Consider the following 15559-nt stretch of genomic DNA (forward strand, 5'->3'; position numbering starts at 1 on the left):
AAATGACGTTACTTTAATCTTTATTCTGCGTGGAGAGCCAGGTTGGGTTTGCAAAAGTCAGTTCTAGACTGGCAGTTAGCATGCCACATTTAGATCTGCACTGTAATCCTAGCATAAACACACAGATTAGTTGCATTACAATAGGGAAATAAAAGTTATTTGGCATACAGAACAATGCCCAAAGCCCTTGACATTTGAACACTATTTCCAATGACATTTGCCCTTTTCAGGCTAGATTCTGCAGTTCTTACTCAAGATAAGTCCTACTGATTTAGAATCACTGGGCATTATGCCTGAATGAAAACTGCAAAATCAGGTGGTTCATCTGACTTTAGTGAAGATATGTACCTTTATCTGAAACTGTAGCCAGGAGCCATGCAGACTGTGGAGTGGGGAAAGTACTAGGCAGAAATTCTGCAGTGAAGCAGGGTGGCTCCAGGGATAATATAGCTTTCCAGATTCTAATACATTTCCTTTTTTACTGCTAGAAAAAATGGACTTTTTTACCTTTGTCAACTGTTACTTCCCTAAATATTGCTATGGTGAAACAACCCTGATTATCAGTAAATATTTTCCTTGCTTCAGATCTTTTTTTCTCTGCAGTTATTTGCAAAGAAATAGCCTTAGAGACCACGTTTTCTTTGTGTTCATCTCCTGTTTGATTTGTCAGTTTCTCACATACTACATCATTGGTTTCAATTTATGAATAATCACAATGATATATTCACGCTCATTTCTAACAGTCATTTCATTCTTAAAGTGAAAGTTTTGCCAAATGTTTCTAATTTCCCTTCCCCTTTTAAAAAGTATCAAATTTTCTTTTATTCACATTACTAACACCTTCTTAAAAGTCCTGAAGGCTCAGTGCTCATCTGTGCTGAGTTTAGGCTTGATGAAGGTGAGGTGAGGGAAGGTGGCTTTAAGACATCTTTTTACTCCTCCTATCTGAGGATCTGAAATGGCTTGTGGCATAATTTAGAGCAGCCAAAGGGCTGCTTAAAGTTATGGGGGCTGTGATAGTTCCATACAGTCCCACACTCTGATAGCAGTTTTGTGCACTCACCTCTGCCCCGGTACTCTCTCCTCCTATGTAGAGGAAGTAAGGAGTGGGTGGCATAGAGTTCCCTAAGCCAACCCTGCATTACTCAAGAATTTCCCTTTCAGGGGATCTTTGGCTGCCCATTTAGGGGAGCTTCCCATTTGCTTGTGCTGTCGAGTCCGACGATTGAGCCTCTTGATTTAAATTTACACCAGAAATAAATACTGAGATTCTTCCTCCTAAAATCTCAGTTGCTTTCTCCACAGAGTATCATTAAAACATTTGCTGGTGACGTAGACAATATGCTTTTAAAACTTCATGCTGAATTATGTCTAGTTTCCTTTACTTGAAATTGTATGCTGGTTCAAATGGTTGACACCTATAATCCAGTATGGATTTAATTAGTCTCCCATATAATAATAATGTCCAGATTTTAATCTTTGCTGTAAGAATTCTACCAATTTTATGGTTGTTTTTTTTTTAAAGATACGCACCAAGTGCTCTGCATCTGTAATTAGAATTTTACCCTTAAAGGTTCTTTTCCTCTCAGGTCTGTGATGCCCCTGGAATAAGTCTTAAATTATTTAACTAAATTTTGTACTTATCTTTGAAATATTAAAATATCAGTTTAGATTGCTGTCAAAATATTTATTATATAATTGATTTATTAGATTCACTCAAAATTCTTGTCCCAAATGAAAATTGTTAATCTTCTCCTTTTTTCAAAGCATCTTTATTTATAACTTTGCTGAACAATTTTAACATTCCTTTGAAAGAGGCAACTTCTATGAATTAGTCTGCAGAAAATTAGCATAACCAACTAAATCAATCCTCTCTCATTGACTGAGACATCTAGCTGTTTTGATACTATATTACCCCAAAATTGCTAGTTATTTCTCAAGGGAACTCGAGTCCCTTTGTTCTTTAAAAATGCTTTTTAACTGTTGAAAATTAGACAGTTGTCACTTCAAATCTGAGATGACTTGCATTTATTTTGGCACTTATAAATAGCTGCCCATTACCTAGGTCATAATCCTGCTCCCAATGAGTCAGAATGAATTTTGCTATTGACTAGGTGAGGAATAGGATCAGATCGTTTTAGATTGCTGCAGAGTGGGTATAAAAGGGTGGTGAATCAGGCCATTATTCTGATATCCTGTGCTAGTTTTGCTGCCAGTTTTGCAGCCTTTAGGTTAGCTGTGGCAGAGGGTACGTCTACACTGCACGATTATTTCGAATTAGCTTAAACCGATATTACAAAACAGATCTAATAAAATCGGTTTAGCGCGTCCACAGTGGGATCCCGAAATCGATTTGTTTGCGTCCATGCGGTCCAAAGCTACCATGATTCCGGAGCGGGGCACTGTGGGTAGCTGTTCCTCAGCTATCCCATATGTTCCCACTTCCGTGTTAGAGCACAGTGCCTGATGCGAGCAGAAAACACTGCCCTGGGTGGTGCCTGGGTTACAGCCTCACCCATCCCTTTGTGAGGCAGCAGACAACCCTTTGGCGCCTTTTTCGCGGAGTGCATTGAGCAAACGCCAGAGCACAGCAATCTTTCCCTTTTTTGTTTCACGTGGTGGTGGGGAAATAAACTGAGGAGCTGTTCCCGGAAACCCACGCCAGACACTGTGTGGAACCTACAGACATTGCGGAGCTCAGCAAGAATGAAATGAATTTTCAGAGACTGCTGTGGACTGTGGGATAGCTGGAGTCCTCAGAAAAAAATACCCCCTCCCTCCCTCATTGAGGTCCATTTGAGTCTCTGGCTTCCCGATACGCTTGCACACAGCGCTGTGTATCCTGGAGTTATTCCAAACGCTGTGGCATTGGTGCTGAACGGAGCTGGATACAACAATTTGTCTCCCCATACAGCTTATCAGACCTAGTATCGCCCGTACGGTCTACTGGAGCTCTTTGATTTCAAACTGCATCGCCAGCCGTGCCGATCAGACTACGCTGGGCAAGAGGAATGTAATTCAAAAGTCTGCGGGCTTTTCTGTTTACCTGCCGTGCATCCGAGTTCAGATTGGGATGTCAGAGCGGTCAGTCTGCACTCGGGGATCGCCCGGAGGCAATAACGTCGATGTTCCGCCACAGTGAACCCTATACCGAGTTATCACTATCGAATTTAGCGCTACTCCTCTCGTTGGGAGAGTTCCGAAATCGATTTAAGGAACGCGTTTAACTCGATATTAATGACGACGTCGTGTGAACGGATACAGCGTTAAATCGGTATATCGGCCATTAAACCGATTTAAAGTCGCAGTGTAGACCTGGCCAGAGAGTCAATCTTGAAAAGGAATAGCATTTTCCTATTATATGTCTGTAGATTCTCATTGCTTCAACACTCATGTTATCTATTCATGATTCCTTATCCATGTGCCCCACACAACTGAGTTCACAACTGCATATCGAAATTACAAAAATGTGACACTCCACAATAAAATGTTTTCACCATTTCTGCCATTGCTGAGTGCAAGAAATAATGATGTCAAACAGAAAATAATAAAAAATCCAAAAAAAATTGATTCCTTTTATTTATTAGACTAATTGGAAAAAAAACTACAGATAATACATATTTAGGTATCTCACTAAAAAGTGATCATTTACAAGTTGATTTTTTTTTAAGCAGATTTCTACACAAAAAGGAGCCTTGAAATAATTCTACTCCTTGATCTGTATATAATTGGAACTCTTTATTGAGCATTATATATAATTAATCACAGTGGGTCAGTGAAGGGAAGGGTTGGGAAACTGTTGAATTTTCATAAAGGCAAAACATAAAAGAAATGCAAGCATATTAAAGTATGGAAATACACAGCTGAGGCACCAGTCTTAATTCTGATGTAATTAAAAAAAATGTGAAAAATCATCTATTGTATCTTTAAAAATCTGGTTAATCTAATCTGAGACCACAAGCATCAGTATTCATCAACTATAATTGTATTATTGCATGGCATCAGTACCCGGCAGAGTTAAGGGCACCTGCCTATGTATTTCCAGATATTAACATCTGAATTTCTTTTAAGTTTAACCTTAACTCCAGATGTAGTTGTTTTAGAATGCTTGTTTTGAGGATAATTACAGCATCCCTGTGTTTTTTATCCAAATCATTGATAGGTTTTCTCAAAAATAACTTCATCATATAGTAGTTTTTATCTGGGGAGGTAAGTAGAATTCCATTAAATCTCTGACAGACATTTTGCTGTATGGACAAATTGTACCATTTTTCTTAATTTTGTAGAGACCTGATTCTTAAACAATGTATTCTTTAAAACAGTTTGTTTATTATTTTAAATAATAGAATATGTATGACATATTCCATGACATTATAAAATAACACTTTCCTTCTGGAAAAGTATTCATTTGAAAGAGAAAAGATATACACTTGACACTTTCCAGGATTGAGCCTTCAGTAATTTCCTGAGACTGAGGCTATGCAAATTTCTCCTTTCTCTAGGCTTTGATACATATTTTACAATACTAGCTGAAGTGAAATTAAGTCAATGTCATAATAATTAAAAAAATCTTTAGTGATAGATTTCTTGTTACTATATTAGCTTGCAGTATTTCTCTTGATGGGGGAAAATAATTGATTAATTTATTGAAAAAACTGACATTCACATCCTTAGCTATATATTGCTTTATTTGTAACATTGTAGTTGATCCAGATTTCTATTTATATTTGAAATCACATTAATAGTTCCCTTCATGGAGTAAAGGAACCCAGAACCTAAGAAATACGAAGACCATGATTTTCAAGAGTGACTAGTGATTTCTGGGTGCCTTGAAGGGGCCTGATTTTCAGGGGGCTTTGCTCAGGACTTGCTGAAAACCTGTTAAACCCATTTAAGATTTTTCAGGTTGGGTAACAAAAAGTGATACACCTAAACTAACTGGTTGTTTTTTTAAAGAATCATCCAGAGTGTTTCTGATAACCAGAAGCTTGATCCTGCAACCCTCTCACTCGCATGAATAGGGTTTACATGAGTAATCCTGTTGATGACAGTGGGTGAAATCCTGGCTCTATGGAAGTCAGTGGTAGTTTTACCAGTAACTTTAGTGGGGCAAGGAGTTTACCCAATGAGACTATTCATGCAAGTGATGGTTTCTGGAATTAGAAAAGGGCTTACAGAAGAGGGCCCTGGTATAACTGCTCTTTCACCAGGATCAAGACTAGGGGCTTGTCTAAACAAACACTTAGCTTGTGGCAGGAGGGGATTCAAAGCAGGGTAGATCAAAGTGCATGACAGAACTTTGAGCGTTTGGCAGCAGAGTGCACATGATCGCTTAGTGCGGGGTAAGCTAATGCGATAGATTCAAACCTAGTTTGGTGTGAACGAAGTGTTAATTTGGAAAAGTCCAGAGATTTCTGAGATAGATGTTCTGATCATTCCCTATTATTCTGTGGCTGCTGTCATTTAGCAGTTTTTTATGGCTATAGATCATTCTGATGTTAAAATAACTATACATGGCGGGCTTTCAAGCAACATTGATTGTATTCTTTTCTTCCCTTGCTGTACCTTTATGATAGTTTCAAAGACAGTATGGAGAAATCATCATCTTATTCTGACTGGCTAATAAATAATAGCATTGCTGAGCTAGTAGCTTCCACGGGTCTTCCAGTGAACATCAGTGATGCATATCAGGATCCTCGCTTTGACGCTGAAGTAAGATTTCTTAAAAATTTAAATACACTGTCATATTTTTGCAGTTCAGAATAATAAAAGTCAAGCAAGTCCAGATGAATATAAAACATAAGAACATTTGTTCTGAATTATCTTTTTCTATCCAGTATGTCCTCTATTTGTTCTTTCAGCAGCACCATGGCTTGAAGCAATAATCACTCGTGATGGAAAGATAGCAAAGGCAGTTTTATCTAGGATACAGCACTGTTCCCACTAATAGGCAATTACTTCACCTATCTGTGCCTCATTTTTCCAATCAGTAAACTGGGGATAATGACGCCTTCCTTTAGAAAGTGCTTTGAGATCTATGAAAGCTAATTATTGTTGAAAATTCTACCACTGATAGTTCTTTATGTTCCCCATTAGCAGAATCATAGTTGGTAGTTATCAGCGATATTGGAACTCTACACTGAATGTAAACAGGGGCTGTAGTAATATGATCTCAAAAGACAAATGGGTTTTGTGGTCCTACTTAGCAAACCAATGTTATTCCAGTATGTTTTTACAAATAAAATATACACAGTGGGCTAATTTTTTCCTTTTAGATACTTGCATGCAACTTCCAGTGAAGCCAATGGGAGTTGTATGCGCATATCCTAGAGCACAGTTTCACTTGCTGGGGTTGGGGAACAGGCACCAGATACCACTTCTGACAGAATTTGTGAGCACTGGATTACTTTCCTAAGTTTGACAGGACCAACGAACCAAACTGTCCCCTGAATGGGTTATTCCTGCTTACTGGACTGGGAATCCTAGGAGTTTTGGCTCACGGAGTTTCACTATGATCAAACCCTCCTTTCTGGGCAGACAAGAGGTTTTGTCCCCCTATGGAATTGATGAGGGTTTGACCTACAAACTCTCCTGAGAGCCCACAGAGATGAGGGCCATCCAAACAGTGTTCTTGGGCTTCTGCACTACTTCCCAGCCCCATTGGCCTCTTAAGCAAAGCAGTGTTTCTACAGGAGCTGTTCTGATGCTCTCAAACCTCATTCAGGGGTGAGGGAACTGACATAAATAAATGCCTCTAGGGTGGGGATTAATTAATGCTAAGACCCCTCATGGAACTGGTAGTGGAAATAGTAGTTTACCTCCTGACCTGGTCAAAGGCCGGTCCCAGCAAAACATCCACAGAGGTCAACAGGGTCAGTGCTTCCCACTTCTGCTCTATCCCACTCAGACTAGCTGCTTTTTGCATACTTTCACTGGCAGAGAAGAGAGCAGGCATTATATGTGTACAGATTGTTTCTGAGGACCAAGCCCTGTCTGTACTGGGGGAGGGATAAGCCCCTGCCCATCCCTTGGGAACAATGAGCCATCAACTCCATGACTTTAATTTTTTCAGAGAAGCTGAACACCCACAATTCTAATGGAAGTCAATTGGAGCTGCAAGTGCCTAGCATCTCTGAAAATCAGGCCTCAGTTTCTACAACTCACAAATCATAACTCAGTTTCCACTCCACATAGGGAATGCTTTGGCTCGGAGTTTTCTTGTTATTGTTTGAGTAGCAATATAGAAACTCCTTTTCCGGTATATACTCTCATAGGATTCTGACAATGTCAGATTTGGAATATTTCAAGTTATCATTCCAGTTTCTTGAAATTTAAACAACTGGGTCACAGTGAGCTATAGACAGAGAGACAAATTCCACCCTGAATTGTATCCCTTATAAGACCATTACTTTAGTGGACTTGCCTTGGGGCTGGGCAATGGGTTTAGAGTAAATCAGTGCATAATTCTAGCCAGTGAGCCTGTTAAACTACATTAACACTATGAGCACACTTTCAAAGAACCTTCCATTTTGACAATTTCCATTGATTCCAGTGGTACTCCCCATTTTGTGTATAGGGAAGAGCTTTTAAACCAGCAGAATCCGCCAAAACAGAAAAGTACTTAAAGTATGCACCCACTGCACTAGTTTATGGGAAAACTATGCTATTCAGAATTTCAGAAAGTACAATTAATGCTTGGGGAATATTTCCTGTCAAAAAGAGAGATGCTGAAGTAAAACACGTCATATCCTTGATGTGTCTGCAGTCATACTTTTAATATGCCAAGTTCTGATTAATAATGCAGCCATCTCATATTTGTTTCAAACTTACTTAAAGTCTATGCCAGTAAGAGATACTGACTAACATATAGGAGAAGAATTATGCAAGTTACCAAATATAAAGGGCAATAATTATTTTCTGTTGATATTGTCATAAAAATTTATTACAACTGGCATTGTGAATTAAACAATGATTTCAGGAGACAATCAAGTGTATTAAAAAAAAGGACGTCATCACTCCTTATTACTAAAATAAAACATACCTTTGTATTTGTAATCACATGTTCTATTCTTCTGTCTCTACTACTGTTACAAAAACTCTCTTTCCGCCATACTAATTTTTATTTGTAAATGAAATTCTGATGCTTCATTGTCAAATCACTTTCACTGAACATTTTGCACTGAGGTATTTTCATTAAACTTATTTTAAGATCTACATCAAGATCTGCAAAAATTCAGACAATAAATAAAACCTAGCAGTTATCTCCCCCCCTTGAAAAGCTGCATTATATTGAAATGGGCCTTACGAAGCTCCATCTTATAGAATTTTACAACATGGAACAAAAAGAATATATGTAACTTATATTTGATTTCTATCTAAATGCATATGTTTTAGATCTTGCACATGTGAGATTATATATTGACTCACATACTAGTATGAACTAATACAAAAAGGAGGCAGTTTTTATATATTACATTCCGTATACGTACGTTACATATTTAAAAATAACATGCTACCTGGGAATATTAAACAAGTTGTCCACAAGGTGATCACTTTCAATTTTTATTTCCCCACCGCAAGGGTGCTGGAACAATTTGTATAGTGGGGGTGCTCAGAGCCATTGAACCAAACTGTAAACCCTGTATATGATGGAAACCACTTCAAGCCAAGGGTGTGGCAGCACCCTAGCACCCCTAGTTCCGGCACCTATGCACCACCATTTTGAAATGAAAAAAAAAATCACAATTTTGGAGAATAATATATCAACAATATATGGAAAAAAGTTAAAAACAGAAAATGCTATTGAGACCAAATTCAGCATTGGTGTAAGTGTTCATCTCAAGTGAGATCAACTGAATTGTGCTAGGCTGGCCCAGTTATATAAATTTGTACTCAAACATACAGCCTTCTGCATCTTGATGGTATTTCTAGCCTAATGTTTTTCCTCATTTTTTTGTATTTTGCAAGAAGTAAATGGAAGAATATGGTTAAGTAACTGGTAAAACATGACAATCGTGAGGGACTGAAGTTCATTGTTAGTTATGATCAATGTTTGATTGTTTGAGAGGATTTTGAAAGGCAGCTGGTGGTCTGAGTTCAGTACATTGCACATATTCCTTCCGCTTAAATATAATTACCCATTTCTTCACAGAAGAGCCATAAGACTAATAGGGCTATGTCCTATCATAGATTTTATGCGGGACTCCCCATTGATTTCAATCAGAAGTTCCACATATGTATCGATGGGAGGATATGACTCTAATAGTAAACTGAATTGCTTCACACTTTTCCAGATGGCAGTTCCCCCAAGTTCTCAGTTGGAGGTCATTATAGAATCAGTATACAACTGCTCACATGGCAGCCTTTGGAACTGCAGCATCTGAGAAGGCATCTGTTCTCAGTACATTGCTTCCTTACAGAATTGTAATCTTTGCTCCTCAAACTCCTCTTATTTGTAGTCTGTCACCATTTCCCCCGTTGTGGGTTTTACAATAGCACCAGAAGCACCTCCTGATCTTTACCTTTGGCTGAGAGCTGGAGCCGGTCTCAGCCCATCCTGTTCGCCCCCTTCAACCTCTCTTCAGAGTTTGAAGAATCACTTGCCTCCCTTGGGACGTCTTGCAGCACTACCTCCAAAGAACAGCATAGAAAATGGAGAATCCGTGGTTTAAAAGTTACATTGCAAAGCTTCATATCACAATATATTCCCTCAAAACAAGCAGGGAGGCAAAAGGTCTTTTCTGAATTACAGGTGACATCTACATAGGAAATCTCACCTCCTGATTTTTGATCACAGCCCTCAGTCCCCCCTGAAACTTGCCTTCTTCTCCCACCCAATTCCCAGCTCACTTCTTGTCTTATCTCTGCAAATCTTAAACTATACATCCCCTCTCTTATTGGCTGTTTTTGAAACCAACATCAGATTAACCCTTCAGGGAGGGCACCACACCTCTCTTCTGAGCCCATTTGGCAGGTGACTCATATTCTCTTTCCTAAGCCACCAATGTATTTGTCCCATGAGTGATCTCCTCTTGGTATAGCCCTTCCTTGAAACTGTTCTATTCAGCTGTTATCCAAATGACTGGGCATTATCCCAGTCATGTTTAGTCTTTAGTTCAAATCAAGAACCAAACATTGTAAGCTCTCTGAGGCATGTGCTGTGTTTTCATATATGTTAAGACAGTTCCTAATACAGGCCCTGATTCAACCAATACTTTGGGCAAAGCCCTACTTGCTTTACTCATGCAAGTAATCCTACTATAGATTAGGCATCAATAGGCGTTTTGACTGAATTAGGGCTGCAGGATTTGACCCATGTGGAATTAAACTAATTTGTAACTATGAGCTTGTTGAAGTCCTCCTTGATGTTACTATTAGCGGGACCTCAGAGGACTACAATTAGCTTACTCAAATACTGTCCCGATGGCTAAAATTCTCATTTTTTACATCCTAGGCTGACCAGTTTTCTGGCTTTCACATAAGATCTGTTCTTTGTGTTCCTATATGGAATAGCAACCACCAAATAATTGGTAAGATATTTCACATAACTAAGTTCAGAATTATTGTGCTTATATGAATTTACTTCTGTTTTCTTAATTGTGTTCCTTTTTCTTCTGTTTCCCAGCTGAATATTGTTAAGCAGTTAGAATACCTAGGAGGCATACTAAGTATACAAGAAGGAACATTTTTTGACTTGGATACCGTATGGACTGTTCTTCAGCTTTCCAATTGCTTCATTGTTATATTACTTGAAATAATAATCCCTTTGTTGAAACTTCCAGGTGAAAGAGATGAAAACTGATCGGTTCCTTTAACAATTTTCATGAAAACTTTTGCACGATTATTGAACAGCTGGTGCTAGGCATAAGCAGACTAAGCAATTGCTTAATGCCGCAAGCAGCTCAAGGAATCCCCCATTACCTGTTTTATTATTTGTTGGAGGGTGAAATATTCCTGCTTAGGGCCCCCAATGGGCTAACACTGCCTCTGCCGTATTGAGACATCATTCAAGGGCCTCTGTTTTGTGTACACAGTTTGGGCAATTGTTGGTCTGATCCTGAAAAATGCTCCATGGAGTCTATACAGATTAGACAAATAATTACCTGGTTTTTTTCACACAAAAAAGGAGGCCCTCTAAAATTATGGGGCTATGAATGATCATGGCTCAATTGAAGTCAATGCAGCGATGACCATTCACAGCAGCTGAGACTTTGGCCCATGGCCCCATATGTTATGGCAGGCAATCAAATAGAGTTGAGAGTGGTAAGTACGTTGCAGATGTGATGTGCACTCATCACATCACAGGACCAGGCCTTGTCTGCTTAAGCAAGCAATACAAACATAGTAATTGTGCCTTTTAAAAACTGTGGTTTATGATGTTTGTTGCATAGCAGAGGCAAAAGAGAAATTCATTGATACATTTTACAATATTTTGTGAGAGCTATAAGAAAATAGAAGGAATAGTCTTTCACAAAGGAATTTAATATTGACTCATGTAGAGCCACCAGCTTTTAATAGTTTTTCCCTACAAGTTGCTTAATAGAATTGGGTATTTATTGACTCAGTAAATGGTTGGGCCAGTTTTGGGCGGAAAGAGACTTGTATATGTGGGTCATGATAAATTAGCTAAGAGTTAAGAATGAGGGCACTGATTCAGCAAGTTACATAGGCATGTGCCCTGAGGTCTTTGGGACTACTTATGTGCCTAAAGTTTGTCAAATACTTAAGTACCTTGCTGAATCAGGGTCTTAGGGCTTGGCTACATTGGCACTTTACAGCCCTGCAACTTTCGCGCTCAGGGGTGTGAAAAAAAACCCCCCTGAGCGCTGCAAGATACAGCGCTGTAAAGTGTCAGTGTAATCAGGACGGCAGCACTGGGAGCACGGCTCCCAGTGCTGCACGCTGCACCCGAAAAGGGTGTGGTTTACGTGCAGCGCTGGGAGAGCTCTCTCCCAGCGCTGCCGCTCTGACTACACTCACACTTCAAAGCGCTGCCGCGCCAGTGCTCCCGCAGTGCTGCCACGGCAACACTTTGAAATTTCTAGTGTAGCCAAGCCCAAAATCTCTCACACAAAGCATTGAATAATACCATATAGACTGCCAATATTATACTTGCACAACAGACAAAACAGTAGTAAACTGAATCATGTCATCAAAACAAAACAAAAACAAACAAACAATGAGACTTTCAGACATTGCTATTTGTTATTACTGTTTTTCATAATAAATGATTTGGAGATTTGCTTTAGAGTTGGAAAAATGTTGTAATTAGTAATGAACAGAATTTCTGCATTATGAATTAATATACATTAAAAGCTTTGTCTTAACTTTCTAAAGGGGTAGCTCAAGTGTTGAACAGGCTTGATGGGAAACCTTTTGATGATGCTGATCAACGATTATTTGAGGTAAGATGTACTTAACTTTGCAACAATTCTGTACTCTGCCAGCATAAAGTCTATATTTCTAGATACTGAGGATTGTTTAACCCTAACTTGCAAGGAAGAGGCTTGCACTGTCTATATTCTTATTAGCAGATTCTCCATTGATACATTTGGATTCTAGCTTATTGTAAGTGACAGCTGTTTGAGAGATGCCACCACTCCATGCCCTGTTTCATCTCTCTCACCATTAATCAACAAACAAAAAAAAGATCTTATTCTGACCCTGATCTGCAATGGAATAGGATAAAACTAGAGATAGATTCCGAGCTACAAAGTTGGAATCCTAGTATGAATTTCTCCAAAAATTTGAGAGTTCAGACGTGGGGTTTGGCACATCTATAAACAAAAAATAAATAATAAGGATTAAAACCATTGTTACGGATTGTATTTAAATTGGATAATTATTTAACTATCCTCTCGAGCATCTCTCAGATCTAGTCTCTGTTTCCTGTAGGTAGCAATTGTATCTATTCATTATAAGAGTATCATGTATAAAAGTGTTTTGGTATGTTTGTGGCCAAATTAAGAGGGTATATAATTTATTTATGTGTATTGCTGTAGAATTCAAATGCTCCATTCAGGACCAGAGTCCCATTGCACTTTGACCTATATAAAGACACAGGACAATATGGCTTGTTACATGTATGCAGGTTTTTTTGATCGCACAGTTACTTAAACATATTAGATTAGCTTTCTGCATTGTTTTTAATATGGGATAATATTTTATGGAAATAGCACCCAAAAGTACTTTGTCAGTCTTCCAGTCCCTGTACAATACTGGGAGGGACGACAAACATGGCATATATGGTTTTGCACACCATCATAGTTATTGTATGTTTGTCAGTCATGGTTCACTTAAGGCCAAATGTTGGTCCAGTTGGAAAGACCCCAAGTCAGAGTGAGATTTGGCCCGTATTATACCAAGAGGTTACTCATTTCAGCTTGAGAGCTAGGTCAGGTGTTACATTTGGAGCACCTCGTGGAAAGCAGGCTGTCCTGAAAATACAGTTACCTAAACAGATTCTTACAGAACAGCTTTACTGACCTGTATTCTCCAGCTAGCTTGCCCTTAACTAAATGCATTATAGAAATAATTGTATCTGTTTTCTAGTTTACTCCTCATCCTATTGTTTCAAACATCTAAAACAGCATTCATCTTTGTGTTGTTATTTTAAATGAATTCTTTCTTTTTAGGCTTTTGTTATTTTTTGTGGCCTGGGCATCAACAACACAATAATGTATGACCAAGTGAAGAAATCTTGGGCAAAGCAATCTGTTGCTCTTGACGTAAGTATATGATCAAAGTATTCAAACACTCTGTAAATCATTTTTGTCATAAACATATCATATATAAAAGGTCATTCTGCTGCAGAATTTATCACAGTGAATTTTGTAGTTAGTGTCATTTTCTAAATATACAGTTCTGTCTGCTTAGAATTCACATTTCATAAGGGGAGATTATGTGGGGTACATTTCTTATAATGAACCTAATCCTCAGTTTGTTTAAATTAGTGTAGCTCAAAAGAATCCCCCAGTTGCAGTGTACATATACCAGCTAAGTATTGAGTTGATAATAGCATACAGTTGTGCTGTGATACACAGAAGTAAAAAAGGATGTGGTCCAAGCTCTGAGGAGCTTACAGTTTAAATCAGACAAACCCAGGAAATGGTGAGAAAGGAGAGAAAAGAGAAACAACATTTTAAAAAATAATAAAGGTAATGAGAGTCCTGTTATGCTGTGAATGAAACCTATATATTCCCATCCACTGAGGAGAGAAATAAATAGCACCAAAAGTAGTGGTCACCTGTAGGAAGTAAAGTGAAAAAAAGTGAGTTTTGAGCAGGGATTTGAAAGAAGAGAGTGAAGATCCTTGGGGCCCTGGAAAAGGGAGGTTAAGTATACAAGGGGCGGAGGGGGGGGACATGTCAGGATTTCTTTGTTTTACTTCCAGTCTACAGTTGGATCAGAAGAGTGCAGTTACTGAAAATTTGTAGAACTTGATATACCACCCAGTTGTGGGTAATTTTTTGTTTTTAAACTTATTGTATGTAATGAAAAAGGCAGAGCAACTGGGGAAAACACTGAAGGGAAGAGCTGAAGTATCATATATATCATTAGTACTTTTAACTTCATGAGGAGAAATCTGTAGAATTTTTTCTTTCACAGTTATATCCATTATTGGAATAAAGTGAGGGCCTGCCAGAGCTGAGGTCTGGTACTTCAAGAAAAACAAATTTTCTCTACTAATGGTCAAGGCTAACTGATAATAGAAGCTCTCTCTAGTTCTGCTACTTGGCTCTGGTCTACACTACAGGGTTAGGTCAAATTTAGCCCCATTAGGTTGATTTTATAATGAATGCGTCTACACAAGCAACCCTGTTCCGTCAACCTAAAGGGCTTGTAAAATAGATTTATGTACTTCTCCCCGGCGAGGGGAGTAGTGCTAAAATTGCTGGGTCGAATTTGGGGTAGTGCAGATGCAAATGGACATTCTTGGCCTCCGGGAGCTGTCCCAGAGTGCCCCAATGTGACCGCTCTGGACAGCACTTTCAACTCCAATGCACTAGCCAGGTACACAGGAAAAGTCCCGGGAACTTTTGAATTTCATTTTCTGTTTGGTCAGTATGGTGAGCTCAGCAGCACAGGTGACCATGCAGTCCCCCCAGAATCGCAAACGAGCTCCAACATGGAGCGAACGGAAGACACTGGATCTGATTGCTGTATGGGGAGAAGATTCTGTGCAGACAGAACTCCGATCAAAAAGAAGAAATGTTAATATATATGCCAAAATTGCACAGGGGATGATGGACAGAGGCTACAACAGGGACACACAGCAGTGCCGTGTGAAAGTCAAGGAGCTCAGGCAAGCCTACCAAAAGACAAAGGAGGCAAATGTTTGTTCTGTATCAGAGCCCCATACATGCCGCTTCTAGGATCAGCTGCATGCCATTCTAGAGGGGGACCCTACCACTACCCCACCACAGTCTGTGGACACCTGCAATGGGGCGGGGGGAGTCTCACGCAACACAGAGGAGGATTTTGTGGATGAGGAGGAGAATGCGCAGCAGGCAAGAGGTGAATCCATTCTCCCCAGCAGCCAGGACCTTTTCATCACCCT

The 15559-nt window shown here is 39.1% G+C and overlaps 1 protein-coding gene across 2 annotated transcripts in view; it reads left to right on the plus strand.

Moving 5' to 3' along the window:
- PDE11A (phosphodiesterase 11A) overlaps window positions 1-15559 on the plus strand; it is a 227533-nt gene that overhangs the window by 120968 nt on the left and 91006 nt on the right. For both annotated transcript variants that reach the window (XM_075070082.1, XM_075070083.1), the window contains exons 6-9: window positions 5577-5712; window positions 10454-10529; window positions 12337-12404; window positions 13635-13727. In XM_075070082.1, the coding sequence (XP_074926183.1) occupies window positions 5577-5712; window positions 10454-10529; window positions 12337-12404; window positions 13635-13727 (373 nt within the window). The remainder of the gene's footprint in view (window positions 1-5576; window positions 5713-10453; window positions 10530-12336; window positions 12405-13634; window positions 13728-15559) is intronic.

Source organism: Chelonoidis abingdonii, chromosome 10, assembly GCF_003597395.2.
Source record: "Chelonoidis abingdonii isolate Lonesome George chromosome 10, CheloAbing_2.0, whole genome shotgun sequence".
NCBI classification, from domain to species: domain Eukaryota; kingdom Metazoa; phylum Chordata; order Testudines; family Testudinidae; genus Chelonoidis; species Chelonoidis abingdonii.